The 14,490-nt window shown below is 32.0% G+C and overlaps 1 protein-coding gene across 1 annotated transcript; it reads left to right on the top strand.

Moving 5' to 3' along the window:
- The first annotated feature begins 584 nt into the window (after positions 1-584).
- Positions 585-14,408, top strand: LOC134727675 (uncharacterized). The gene is made up of 3 exons (XM_063592055.1): positions 585-596; positions 11,306-11,325; positions 13,052-14,408. Exons 1-3 carry the CDS (start codon positions 585-587, stop codon positions 14,262-14,264), a joined length of 1,245 nt encoding a protein of 414 aa, XP_063448125.1. The 3' UTR covers positions 14,265-14,408.
- The last annotated feature ends 82 nt before the right edge of the window (positions 14,409-14,490 follow it).

Below are 14,490 nucleotides of genomic sequence, written 5' to 3' on the forward strand. Positions count from 1 at the left end.
TATGTTGAAAAACACAGGTTAAAGTTAGACAAGGCCTTTACGGTAAAAATGACACCTTGTATAGACCAATGACATGCTCAGTTTTGTCTCTAGGGTGAAAAGATCCGGGGTAGGTATGGTCAATATTGGCGTCTGGCTATCCAAATAGAGAGTGGGGGTTGATTAAATAATGTCTTGGCTTACGTTCACATATATCAGTATAAATTAAGGTTCAGGCATGTAGTAGACACCCTAAGCATCAGTTTGAGTTATAAATACCTCAATGGCATGTCTGGGCGGTGCTGGGGGAAGATTTTCACTATAATTGATATTTGCCTTTATGTTGGTTTTCTAGGCTTTTATGATGGTTTTTCGTGTTTCCCGCTTAATGAGGCACCTATTTAGGTTGGAAAACACATGTTAAAGTTAGACAATGCCTTTAAGGTAAGAGTGACACCTTGTATAGACCAATGACATGCTCAGTTTTGTCTCTAGGGTGAAAAGATTCGTGGTAGGTATGGTCTATATTGGCGCCTGGCGATCCAAATTGGGAGTAGGGGTCGATTAAATATTTTGTTGGCTTACGTTCGCATACGTCAGTATAAATGAAGATTCAGGTATGTAGTAGACACCCTAAGCATTAGTTTGAGTTATAATATACCTCAATGGCATGTCTGGGCGGTGCTGGGGGAAGATTTTCACTATAATTGATATTTGCCTTGATGTTGATTTTCTTGGCTTTTATGATGGTTTTTCGTGTTTTCCGCCTAATGAGGCACCTATTTATGTTGAAAAACACAGGTTAAAGTTAGACAAGGCCTTTACGATAAAAATGACACCTTGTATAGACCAATGACATGCTCAATTTGGTCTCAAGGGTGAAAAGATCCGGGGTAGGTATGGTCAATATTGGCGTCTGGCTATCCAAATAGAGGGTGGGGGTCGATTAAATATTGTCTTGGCTTACGTTCACATATTTCAGAATAAATTAAGGTTCAGGCATGTAGTAGACACCCTAAGCATTAGTTTGAGCTATAATATACCTCAATGGCATGTCTGGGCGGTGCCGGGAGAAGAATTTTACTATAATTGATATTTGCCTTTATGTTGGTTTTCTAGGTTTTTATGATGGTTTTTGGTGTTTTCCGCTTAATGAGGCACCTAATTAAGTTGGAAGACACATGTTAAATTTAGCCAATGCCTTTACGGTAAAAATGACACCTTGTATAGACCAATGACATGCTCAGTTTTGTCTCTAGGGTGAAAAGATCCGGGGTAGGTATGGTCAATATTGGCGTCTGGCTATCCAAATTGGGGGTAGGGGTCGATTAAATACTATTCTTGCTTACATTCGCATATTTCAGTATAAATAAATATTCAGGCATGTAGTAGACACCCTAAGCATTAGTTTGATCTATAATATACCTCAATGGCATGTCTGGGCGGTGCTGGTGGAAGATTTTCACTATAATTGATATTAGCCTTTATGTGGATTTCTAGTCTTTTATGATGGTTTTTCGTGTTTTCCGCTTAATGAGGCACCTAATTAAGTTGGAAGACACATGTAAAGTTAGACAAGTCCTTTACGGTAAAAATGACAGCTTGTACAGACCAATGATATGCTCAGTTTTGTCTCTAGGGTGAAAAGATTCGGGGTAGTAATGGTCAATATTGGCGTCTGACGATCCAAATTGGGAGTAGGGGTCGACGAAATAATTTTTTGGCTTACGTTCACATATTTCAGTATAAATAAAAATTCAGGCATGTAGTAGACACCATAAACATTAGTTTGAGCTATAATAAACCTTAATGGTATGTCTGGGCGTGCTGGGGGGGGGGGGGGGGAGATTTTCACTATAATTGATATTCGCCTTTATGTTGGTTTTCTTGGCTTTTATGATGGTTTTTCATGTTTCCCGCTTAATGAGGCACCTATTTATGTTGGAAAACACATGTTAAAGTTAGCCAAGGCCTTTACGGTAAAAATGACACCTTGTATAGACCAATGACATGCTCAGTTTGTTCTCTAGGGTGAAAAGATCCGGGGTAGGTATGGTCAATATTTGCGTCTGGCTATCCACATTCGGGGTAGGGGTCGATGAAATATTTTCTTGGCTTACTTTCCCATATTTCAATATAAATAAAGATTCAGGCATGTATTAGACACCCTAAGCATTAGTTTGAGCTATAATAAACCTTAATGGCATGTCTGGGCGGTGCTGGAGGAAGATTTTCACTATAATTGATATTTGCCTTTATGTTGGTTTTCTTGGCTTTTATGATGGTTTTTCGTGTTTTCTGCTTAATGAGGCACCTATTTATGTTGGAAAACACATGTTAAAGTTAGCCAAGGCCTTTACGGTAAAAATGACACCTTGTATAGACCAATGACATGCTCAGTTTGTTCTCTAGGGTGAATAGATCCCGGGTAGGTATGGTCTATATTGGCGTCTGTCGATCTAAATTTGGAGTAGGGGTCGATGAAATATTTGTTTGGCTTACGTTCACATGTTTCAGTATAAATAAAAATTCCGGCATGTAGAAGACACCCTATGCATTGGTTTGAGCTATAACATACCTCAATGGCATGTCTGGGCGGTGCCGGGGAAGATTTTCACTATAATTGATATTTGCCTTTATGTTGGTTTTCTAGGCTTTTATGATGGTTTTTCGTGTTTTCCGCCTAATGAGGCACCTATTTATGTTGAAAAACACAGGTTAAAGTTAGACAAGGCCTTTACGGTAAAAATGACACCTTGTATAGACCAATGACATGCTCAGTTTTGTCTCTAGGGTGAAAAGATCCGGGGTAGGTATGGTCAATATTGGCGTCTGGCTATCCAAATAGAGAGTGGGGGTTGATTAAATAATGTCTTGGCTTACGTTCACATATATCAGTATAAATTAAGGTTCAGGCATGTAGTAGACACCCTAAGCATCAGTTTGAGTTATAAATACCTCAATGGCATGTCTGGGCGGTGCTGGGGGAAGATTTTCACTATAATTGATATTTGCCTTTATGTTGGTTTTCTAGGCTTTTATGATGGTTTTTCGTGTTTCCCGCTTAATGAGGCACCTATTTAGGTTGGAAAACACATGTTAAAGTTAGACAATGCCTTTAAGGTAAGAATGACACCTTGTATAGACCAATGACATGCTCAGTTTGGTCTCTAGGGTGAAAAGATCCGGGGTAGGTATGTTCAATATTGGCGTCTAGCTATCCAAGTTGGGGGTAGGGGTCGATTAAATATTTTCCTGGCAAACGTTCACATATTTCAGTATAAATAAAAATTCAGGCATGTAGTAGACACCCTAGGAATTAGTTTGAGCTATAATATACCTCAATCGCATGTCTGGGCGGTGCAGGGGGAGATTTTCACTATAATTGATATTTGCCTTTATGTTGATTTTCTTGGCTTTTACGATGGTTTTTCGTGTTTCCCGCTTAATGTGGTACCTATCTATGTTGGAAAACACATGTTAAAGTTTTAGTTGCATGAACTTTAACCTTCTTTAATATAAAACATAATGCTGCCATTAATGATTAGCATTTAACTAATATAATTGTGTGGTAAATAGATAATTAATTGCTTATACGCAATAGAATATATTTTCATATTGAAGCATTTGTTTTTCTTTAGTTATTTACACAAAAATGTTTTATTTAAATAAGAAGGCATATCCAATCACTAATGAAAGACATGCAGAGTTTGCTAATAAAGGAAAACTCACCATCTTGAAAGCGGAACAATGAATCTAGATATTTGCCTTACGCCATACCCTTTTAAGAAGAAAGTTCATATGAAAGTGGTGTTCGAAAAATAAAGGCACAAAGTTACCTTAAATAACAAGTGACAAATTAAGAAAATATTATTGTCCTTTTTTGATACAATACTAATAATTAAATAGAATATTAGAAAGAAATAATTCCGATGAAGAAACTTTTTTTAATTTTTGAATTCGCCCAAAGGTCCCATATTTACTTATTTTATTCACCCAAAGGTCCCTTTTATTTATGAAAAAATGCAAACCTTAAGGTAATGCCCAACTTACGTTTATGAATTTTAGTAGCATAACATTTAACCTTCTTTGATATAAAGCATAATGCTGTCATTAATGATAAGCATTTTACGAATATAATAGTGAAGTTCATAGATAATTACTTGCTTATACGCATTAGAATATATTTTCATATTGAAGCATAGATTGTTCTTTATTTATTTACACAAAAATGTTTTATTTAAATAAAAAGGCATACCCAATCAGTAATGAAAGACATGCAGAGTTTGCTTATAAAGGAAAACTCACCATCTTGAAAGCGGAAAAATGAATCAAGATATTTGCCTTACGCCGTACCCTTTTAAGAAGAAAGTTGATATGAAAGTGGTGTTCGGAAAATAAAGACACAAAGTTATCTTAAATAACAGGTGACAAATGAAGAAAATATTTATTGTCCTTTTTTGATACAATACTAATAATTAAATAGAATATTGGAAAGAAATAATTCCGATGACAAAACTACTTTTTATTTTTGAATTCGCCCAAAGGTCCCATATTTACTTATTTTATATACCCAAAGTTCCCTTTAATTGATCAAAACATTATCAACCTTAAGGCAAATACCAACTTATGTTTATCAATTTTTGTTGCATGAACTTTAACCTTCTTTAATATAAAACATAATGCTGTCATTAATGGTAAGCATTTAACTAATATAACAGTGTAGTATATAGATAATTAATTGCTTATACGTACTAGAAAACATTTTCATATTGAAGCATAAATTGTTCTTTAGTTATTTACGCAAAAATGTTTTATCTAAATAACAAGGCATATCCAATCAATAATGAAAGACATGCAGAGTTTGCTAATGAAGGAAAACTCACATTCTTGAAAACGGAACAATGAATCAAGACATTTGCCTAACGCCTTACCCTTTTAAGAAGAAAGGTCATATGCAGGTGGTGTTCGAAAAAAGAGACACAAAGTTATCTTAAATAACAGGTGACAAATGAAGAAAATATTTATTGTCCTTTTTTGATACAATACTAATAATTAAATAGAATATTGGAAAGAAATAATTCCGATGACGCCCAAAGGTCCCATATTTACTTATTTTATATACCCAAAGTTCCCTTTAATTGATCAAAACATTATCAACCTTAAGGCAAATACCAACTTATGTTTATCAATTTTTGTTGCATGAACTTTAACCTTCTTTAATATAAAACATAATGCTGTCATTAATGGTAAGCATTTAACTAATATAACAGTGTAGTATATAGATAATTAATTGCTTATACGTACTAGAAAACATTTTCATATTGAAGCATAAATTGTTCTTTAGTTATTTACGCAAAAATGTTTTATCTAAATAACAAGGCATATCCAATCAATAATGAAAGACATGCAGAGTTTGCTAATGAAGGAAAACTCACATTCTTGAAAACGGAACAATGAATCAAGACATTTGCCTAACGCCTTACCCTTTTAAGAAGAAAGGTCATATGAAGGTGGTGTTCGAAAAAAGAGACACAAAGTTACCTTAAATAACAAGTGACAAATGAAGAACATATTATTGTCCTTTTTTGATACAACATTAATAATTAAACAGAATATCGGAAAGAAATAACTCCGATGAAGAAACTATTTTTTATTTTTGAATTCGCCCAAAGGTCCCATATTTACTTATTTTATTCACCCAAAGGTCCCTTTTATTTATGAAAAAAATGCAAACCTTAAGGTAATGCCCAACTTACGTTTATGAATTTTAGTAGCATGACATTTAACCTTCTTTGATATAAAGCATAGTGCTGTCATTAATGATAAGCATTTTACGAATATAATAGTGAAGTTCATAGATAATTACTTGCTTATACGCATTAGAATATATTTTCATATTGAAGCATAGATTGTTCTTTATTTATTTACACAAAAATGTTTTATTTAAATAAAAAGGCATACCCAATCAGTAATGAAAGACATGCAGAGTTTGCTTATAAAGGAAAACTCACCATCTTGAAAGCGGAACAATGAATCAAGATATTTGCCTTACGCCGTACCCCTTTAAGAAGATAGTTGATATGAAAGTGGTGTTCGGAAAATAAAGACACAAAGTTATCTGAAATAACAGGTGACAAATGAAGAAAATATTTATTGTCCTTTTTTGATACAATACTAATAATTAAATAGAATATTGGAAAGAAATAATTCCGATGACAAAACTACTTTTTATTTTTGAATTCGCCCAAAGGTCCCATATTTACCTATTTTAATCATCTTAAGGTCCCTTTTATTTATCAAAAAATTATCATCCTTAAGGCAAAGACCAACTTATGTTTAACAGTTTTAGTTGCATGAAGTTTAACCTTCTTTAATATAAAACATAATGCTGTCATTAATGATAAGCATTTAACTAATATAATTGTGTAGTAAACAGATAATTAATTGCTTATACGCACTATAATATGTTTTCATATTGAAGCATATATTGTTCTTAAGTTATTTACACAAAAATGTTGTATTTAAATACAAAATCATATCCGATTAGAAATAGAAAATATGGGGAGTTTGCTAATTAAGGAAAAATGACAATCTTGAAAGCGGAACAATGAAACAAAATATTTGCCTCACGCCAAACCCTTTAAAGAAGAAGGGTCATATGAAGGTGGTGTTCGAAAAATAAAGACACAAAGTTACCTTAAATAACAAATGACTAATGACGAACATATTATTGTCCTTTTTTGATACAATACTAATAATTAAATAGAATATTGGAAAGAAATAATTCCGATGAAGAAACTTTTTTTTTATTTCTGAATTCGCCCAAAGGTCCCATATTTACTTATTTTATTCAACCAAAGGTCCCTTTAATTGATCAAAACATTATCAACCTAAAGGCAAAGACCAACTAATGTTTATCAATTTTAGTTGCAATAACTTTAACATTCTTTAATATAAAACATAATGCTGCCATTAATGATTAGCATTTAACTAATATAATTGTGTGGTAAATAGATAATTAATTGCTTATACGCAATAGAATATATTTTCATATTGAAGAATATATTTTTCTTTAGTTATTTACACAAAAATGCTTTATTTAAATAACGAGGCATATCCAATCTATAGTGAAAGACATGCATAGTTTGCTAATAAAGGAAAACTCACTATCTTGAAAGCGGAAAAATGAATCAAGATATTTGCCTTACGCTATACCCTTTTAAGAAGAAAGTTGATATGAAAGTGGTGTTCGGAAAATAAAGACACAAAGTTACCTTAAATAACAAGTAACAAATGTAGAACATAGTATTGTCCTTTTTTGATACAATAATAATAATTAAATAGAATATTGGAAAGAAATAATTCCGATGACAAAACTACTTTTTATTTTTGAATTCGCCCAAAGGCCCCATATTTACCTATTTTAATCATCCAAAGGTCCCTTTTATTTATTAAAAAATTATCATCCTTAAGGCAAAGACCAACTTATGTTTAACAGTTTTAGTTGCATGAAGTTTAACCTTCTTTAATATAAAACATAATGCTGTCATTAATGATAAGCATTTAACTAATATAATTGTGTAGTAAACAGATAATTAATTGCTTATACGCACTATAATATGTTTTCATATTGAAGCATATATTGTTCTTAAGTTATTTACACAAAAATGTTGTATTTAAATACAAAATCATATCCGATTAGAAATAGAAAATATGGGGAGTTTGCTAATTAAGGAAAACTGACAATCTTGAAAGCGGAACAATGAAACAAAATATTTGCCTCACGCCAAACCCTTTAAAGAAGAAGGGTCATATGAAGGTGGTGTTCGAAAAATAAAGACACAAAGTTACCTTAAATAACAAATGACTAATGACGAACATATTATTGTCCTTTTTTTATACAATACTAATAATTAAATAGAATATTGGAAAGAAATAATTCCGATGAAGAAACTTTTTTTTATTTCTGAATTCGCCCAAAGGTCCCATATTTACCTATTTTATTCACCCAAAGGTCCCTTTTATTTATCAAAAAATTATCATCCTTAAGGCAAAGACCAACTTATGTTTATCAATTTTAGTTGCATGAACTTTAACCTGCTTTAATATAAAACATAATGCTGCCATTAATGATAAGCATTTAACTAATATAATTGTGTAGTAAACAGAATAATTAATTGCTTATACGCACTAGCATATGTTTTCATATTGAAGCATATATTGTTCTTTAGTTATTTACACAAAAATGTTTTATTTAAATAAGAAGGCATATCAAATCACTAATGAAAGACATGCAGAGTTTGCTTATAAAGGAAAACTCACTATCTTGAAAGTGGAACAATGAATCTAGATATTTGCCTTACGCCGTACCCTTTTAAGAAGAAAGTTCATATGAAAGTGGTGTTCGAAAAATAAAGACACAAAGTTACCTTAAATAACAAGTGACAAATTAAGAAAATATTATTGTCCTTTTTTGATACAATACTAATAATTAAATAGAATATTGTAAAGAAATAATTCCGATGAAGAAACTTTTTTTTATTTTTGAATTCGCCCAAAGGTCCCATATTTACTTATTTTATTCACCCAAAGGTCCCTTTAAATGATCAACACATTATCAACCTTAAGGCAAATACCAACCTATGTTTATCAATTTTAGTTGCATATAAAACATAATGTTGCCTTCAATGATAAGCATTTTACTAATATAACAGTGTAGTATATAGATACTTAATTGCTTATACGCACTAGTAAATATTTTTATATTGAAGCATAGATTGTTCTTTAGTTATTTACACAAAAATGTTTTATTTAAATAACAAGGCATATCCAATCAGTAGTGAAAGACATGCATAGTTTGCTAATAAAGGAAAACTCACTATCTTGAAAGCGGAAAAATGAATCAAGATATTTGCCTTACGCTATACCCTTTTAAGAAGAAAGTTGATATGAAAGTGGTGTTCGGAAAATAAAGACACAAAGTTACCTTAAATAACAAGTAACAAATGTAGAACATAGTATTGTCCTTTTTTTAACCAATACTAATAATTAAATAGAATATTGGAAAGAAATAATTCCGATGAAGAAACTATTTTTTTAATTTTTGAACTCGCCCAAAGGTCCAATATTTACCTTTTTTATTCACCCAAAGGTCCCTTTTATTTATCAAAAAAAATATCATCCTTAAGGCAAAGTCCAACTAATGTTTATCAATTTTAGTTGCAATAACTTTAACATTCTTTAATATAAAACATAATGCTGCCATCAATGATTAGCATTTAACTAATATAATTGTGTGGTAAATAGACAATTAATTGCTTATACCCACTAGAATATATTTTCATATTTAAGCATTTGTTTTTCTTTAGTTATTTACACAAAAATGTTTTATTTAAATAAGAAGGCATATCCAATCACTAATGAAAGACATGCAGAGTTTGCTAATAAAGGAAAACTCACCATCTTGAAAGCGGAACAATGAATCTAGATATTTGCCTTACGCCATACCCTTTTAAGAAGAAAGTTCATATGAAAGTGGTGTTCGAAAAATAAATACACAAAGTTACCTTAAATAACAAGTAACAAATGTAAAACATAGTATTGTCCTTTTTTGATACAATACTAATAATTAAATAGAATATTGGAAAAAAATAATTCCGATGAAGAAACTATTTTTTATTTTTGAATTCGCCCAAAGGTCCCATATTTACCTTTTTTATTCACCCAAAGGTCCCTTTTATTTATCAAAAAAAATATCATCCTTAAGGCAAAGTCCAACTAATGTTTATCAATTTTAGTTGCATGAACTTTAACATTCTTTAATATAAAACATAATGCTGCCATTAATGATTAGCATTTAACTAATATAATTGTGTGGTAAATAGATAATTAATTGCTTATACACACTAGAAAATATTTTCATACTGAAGCATAGATAGTTCTTTAGTTATTTACACCAAAATGTTTTATTTTAATAACAAGGCATATCCAATCAGTAATGAAAGACATGCGGAGTTTGCTAATAAAGGAAATCTCACCATCTTGAAAGCGGAACAATGAATCGAGATATTTGCCTTACGCCGTACCCTTTTAAGAAGAAAGTTGATATGAAAGTGGTTTTCGAAAAATAAAGACACAAAGTGACCTTAAATAACAAGTGACAAATGGAGAACATATTACTGTCCGTTTTTGAAAAAATACTAATAATTAAACTGAATACTGGAAACAAAAATTCCGATGAAGAAACTATTTTTTATTTTTGAATTCGCCCAAAGGTCCCATATTTACCTATTTTATTCACCCAAAGGTCCCTTTTATTTATCAAAAAATTATCATCCTTAAGGCAAATACCAACTTATGTTTATCAATTTTAGTTGCATGAACTTTAACCTGCTTTAATATAAAACATAATGCTGCCATTAATGATAAGCATTTAACTAATATAATTGTGTAGTAAACAGAAAATTAATTGCTTATACGCACTAGCATATGTTTTCATATTGAAGCATATGAGCCGCGTCGGATAGAAATCGACCTTATGCAATTCGACGTCAAACCGAGTAACGTTACGATAAAGTTTCACAAGTTTTCATACAGGAAGTTTCTGACGTTATAAAAAAAAACATGTCGCTATCTTACAAAACTACGTTTTTTCAAAAAAATTATTGTGGGGACATTTCTGGTCGGATTTTAATGTACTAGGTACCAATAGAAGCAGAATTGTCACAGTTATATTTGTTTATTTGGATAGATTTTTGTTGTAAAACGTTTTCAATTTTTGGTTATATAACCAGTATTGTTTTTGTTCAGAGATTTCTTATGTATTTCAACGAAATTAGATTGTAAAAACTGTTATACATGTTCATATGAGAAACAAAAGTAATGGACGACAAAACTATGACAAATTAAACTAGTATACTTAAGACGATTCTACGTCTTTTAACTCCGTATTAATTTTGTGAAAATCCAACATAATATGTCTTCACATTTTTGTTAGTGGGGTTTTATATGAAATTTGTAAAAAAAAAAACATACGGGGAAACCATACAATGTTAATCTGAATAAATCGGGCTTTTAGCTAACGTAGTACATACATATAGGACAAAACTAGTATAGTCATGATAGTATTTCAGATAAGTTTAGTAAAAAATTCTTAATCTTTCACGGAAACCGCTTTATCCGGTCCGACATGAACATTTCCAAATTATCTGGGAACCGTCACCTGCGTGTCGCGTGTCGTCTGCTTTAATAAAAAAATGTTCCTGGATTCTGTCCTTTTCTAAATAACATATTTTTCAACCTTAGTATCAGTTTTGGCTAACAGGAATACATTGTTTTGCTAAGGTATGTATTTCCTAATACGTTCTGGATATTGAACTATTTTTACGTTCACGATCTATTTTTACTTTTTATACAAAGTGAAAGTACTATCTATTTTAGTAAAATTTATTTTCATTTCGTTCAGTGGCATATAACACCAGTCTTAAGAAATAATTGTATACAATTCTTAAGCTGAACTAAACTAAAGTAATATTCTGAAAAAACTATTTCTAGTAGTTTAAAACGAAATTTGTGTTGTATTGAAAAACTTTGCTACACACAGTCATGACAGTGACACACGCAAAAACAAAATTAAGTCAAAATATATTCATATTGTACCGTTGCATTTTGGAAAATCTAAAAAGAAACATTTACACAAATATACAATATTAAACAAAGACAAAGACGTGCTCTAGGTGGATTTTGTACTATTTGCGTGCAATTTATCTGTTCTTATCTATTCAGAAATTTAGAAATGTTTTGCGTGTAATTTAGTTCAATGACATTTCTATTTAGAAATTGAAAGAAAGAGAAAAACATTTGCATAATACATGTGTACATGTATTTCGAAAACAAATAACTTTCAAAATAAAACCTTTTAAACCTTCTTTTTCATATCCCGACAACTTTAAAATTAGTATTCGGGTAATAAAATTCCTGATCTATGCATCCGTGGGTCTTACAATTTTGCGTCCGTCCGTCCGTCTGCGTGATTAAGGTAACAATTTTGGAAGATGTTAACTGTGATTTATTAAAATAAACCAAAATTTCATTTAAAAAAACCGTTTATTTTCAAATTTGAACTACTCTAATTTACATAGATAGTATTTGAGATTTTGATCTTTCTGTCACAAATCACTGGTGAACTTTAATGGCGCAAAGCGCGACAACCAGTCGTATAGAAAAATTCTCTTGGTTCAATGTGTCTTAAATTTCATTCCTTTTTAATGTTGTAGTAAATTTCTGAAATGGACTGGTTCAATAACATAGGATGCGAAGAACTAGAAAATGAAGCAGTTGCCTATTTTGAACAATATATAGGGTCAATACCAGAGGTTTTGGCATCAAGCAATAATGAACTGAATGTGTCTGATAACAGCGATTCCGATATTGAAAATGACGAATCTGATATTGAAAATACATGTGACACAATTCAAGCTAGGGCCCGGGAATTTTATTCCACTTCCGTCATTCAAGATCAATCGGAAAATACATGTTCTCTTATTCCAAATGATGAATTGGAGGATCCTTCCCAACTTCGAATAAATGCTCTATTTGCTAACGACTGTAATTGTACAAAAAAATGTTTTACAAAGCTTTCCACATTCAGAGAACAGGCCTATGATGTATCGTTATCTGTTTGTGAATTTACAAAAGCAGAGCGTGACATATACTTGCTTTCAAAATTAGAAAATTTAGAAATAACAGACTCGGTTTTCAGAGGAGGAAAGAGAGAACGAAAACGATACCGATATTCTTTTCAAGGAGTTGAGATATGCGAGTTCACATGGAGAAATATTTATAACATTGGGAGGAGCGAATTTAAAAGTTTAAAACAGCACTTAAATGCAAATGGCGTAACCCCTCGATCACATGGTCTTAGTGGAAGAAAATCGAATCACGGACATTCATTTGAAGTGATTGAAAATACGATAAAATTTATCAAGCGGTATGCTGATGAATTTGGTCTCCCTCTCCCGGCTGCGCCTCGGGCAACCGACAATACCCCTCCTATTCTACTACCTTGTAGCGAGAGCAAGAAATATGTACACTCCAAATATGTTAGTTCATGCGTTAACTCAGAACAACAATATGTTCAACTAACCGTATTTAAAGAAGTTTGGAATGCATGTGTCCCTCATATTCAATTTATGAAACCAAAGACGGATCTGTGTAAAACGTGTTTTCAGTTGAGGGAGGATATTTCCGGATCTATTTCAGAAGACGCGAAATTAGTGACAACTCAAAAATTGATTGACCATATACAGTCTGCGCGGACGGAGCGTGAATATTATAAATTATGTACACAAAGATCACGTGATGAATTAAAGTTAGCTGAGTCTCCAATAGGACGGTATAACACTCCATGTTCAAAAAATTTTGAAAATGTTCATTACACTTTTGACTTTTCACAATATGTAAATTTGCCACATTCGTCTCAACAAGTTGGAGCTCTTTACTTTTTAACACCTCGAAAGGTTCAAATATTTGGAGTTTGCGATGAAAACTTTCCAATGCAAACTAATTATTTGATTGATGAGCAACAAACAATCGGAGAAAATGGAAGTCGGACACATGGACCCAATGCTGTTTTAAGTATGCTCCACCATTATCTGCATGGTAATACTTACGGTGAAAAAGCGTGTCATTTTCATGCTGATAATTCCGTGGGACAAAACAAAAATAAAACTACTTTACATTATCTGTTGTGGAGGTGCGCAAAGGGTTTACACAAAACTATTAATTTGCATTTTATGATTGCTGGGCACACAAAATGTTTATGTGACGCATGTTTTGGCATGTTGAAAAAAAAATTTAGAAAGTCGGACGTAAACACTGTTTCGCAACTGGTTAAAATCGTTGACAATTCTGCCAAATGCAATAGGTCAGAAGTTTTCAATGAAAATGACGATGACGAAAACAGCTTAAAGTGGTACAGATGGGATAGTTTCTTCACTAAATATTTTAAACCACTCAGAGGTATAGGAAAATTCCATCACTTCAGATTTACCAGTGACGAAGTAGGAGTCGTATTTGCGAGAGAAACTCTTGATGAACCGGAGAAAAGACTGGTCCTCCTAAAGGAAAGCGCAAACCTACCGGAGTTGCTCACGACACTTCCAGAAGTTATTCAGCCAGCAGGGCTGACAGAGGAGAGAAGGCGTTATCTGTACAATGAAGTCCGTCCTTTTGTTCAGTTTAATTTCCGTGACGAATTTTGTCCTCGTGCTTCAGAGGAGTAACACTTTACATATACTGGTTAAAGTTAGATTGAAAACTTGAGAATCATGTATTGCTTCATTGTAACAATCTTATAAATTTTATTAAATATTGTATACCAATGTATGATTTCATGTCTCTCTTTATTGCGAGAAAAGGACCGATACAGAATAAAATCAATGCACGATAACGTTAATTTCATGACGTTGTCGTGAGATCTGATGTAAAAATATAACTATCCGTCAAAAC

This window comes from Mytilus trossulus, chromosome 8 (assembly GCF_036588685.1).
Source record: "Mytilus trossulus isolate FHL-02 chromosome 8, PNRI_Mtr1.1.1.hap1, whole genome shotgun sequence".
Classification (NCBI taxonomy): domain Eukaryota; kingdom Metazoa; phylum Mollusca; class Bivalvia; order Mytilida; family Mytilidae; genus Mytilus; species Mytilus trossulus.

Coding starts and splice junctions, on each gene's coding strand:
- LOC134727675 (XM_063592055.1), top strand. Junction 11,326..13,051: donor GAATACATTGTTTTGCTAAG/GTATGTATTTCC, acceptor ACTACCTTGTAG/CGAGAGCAAGAAATATGTAC.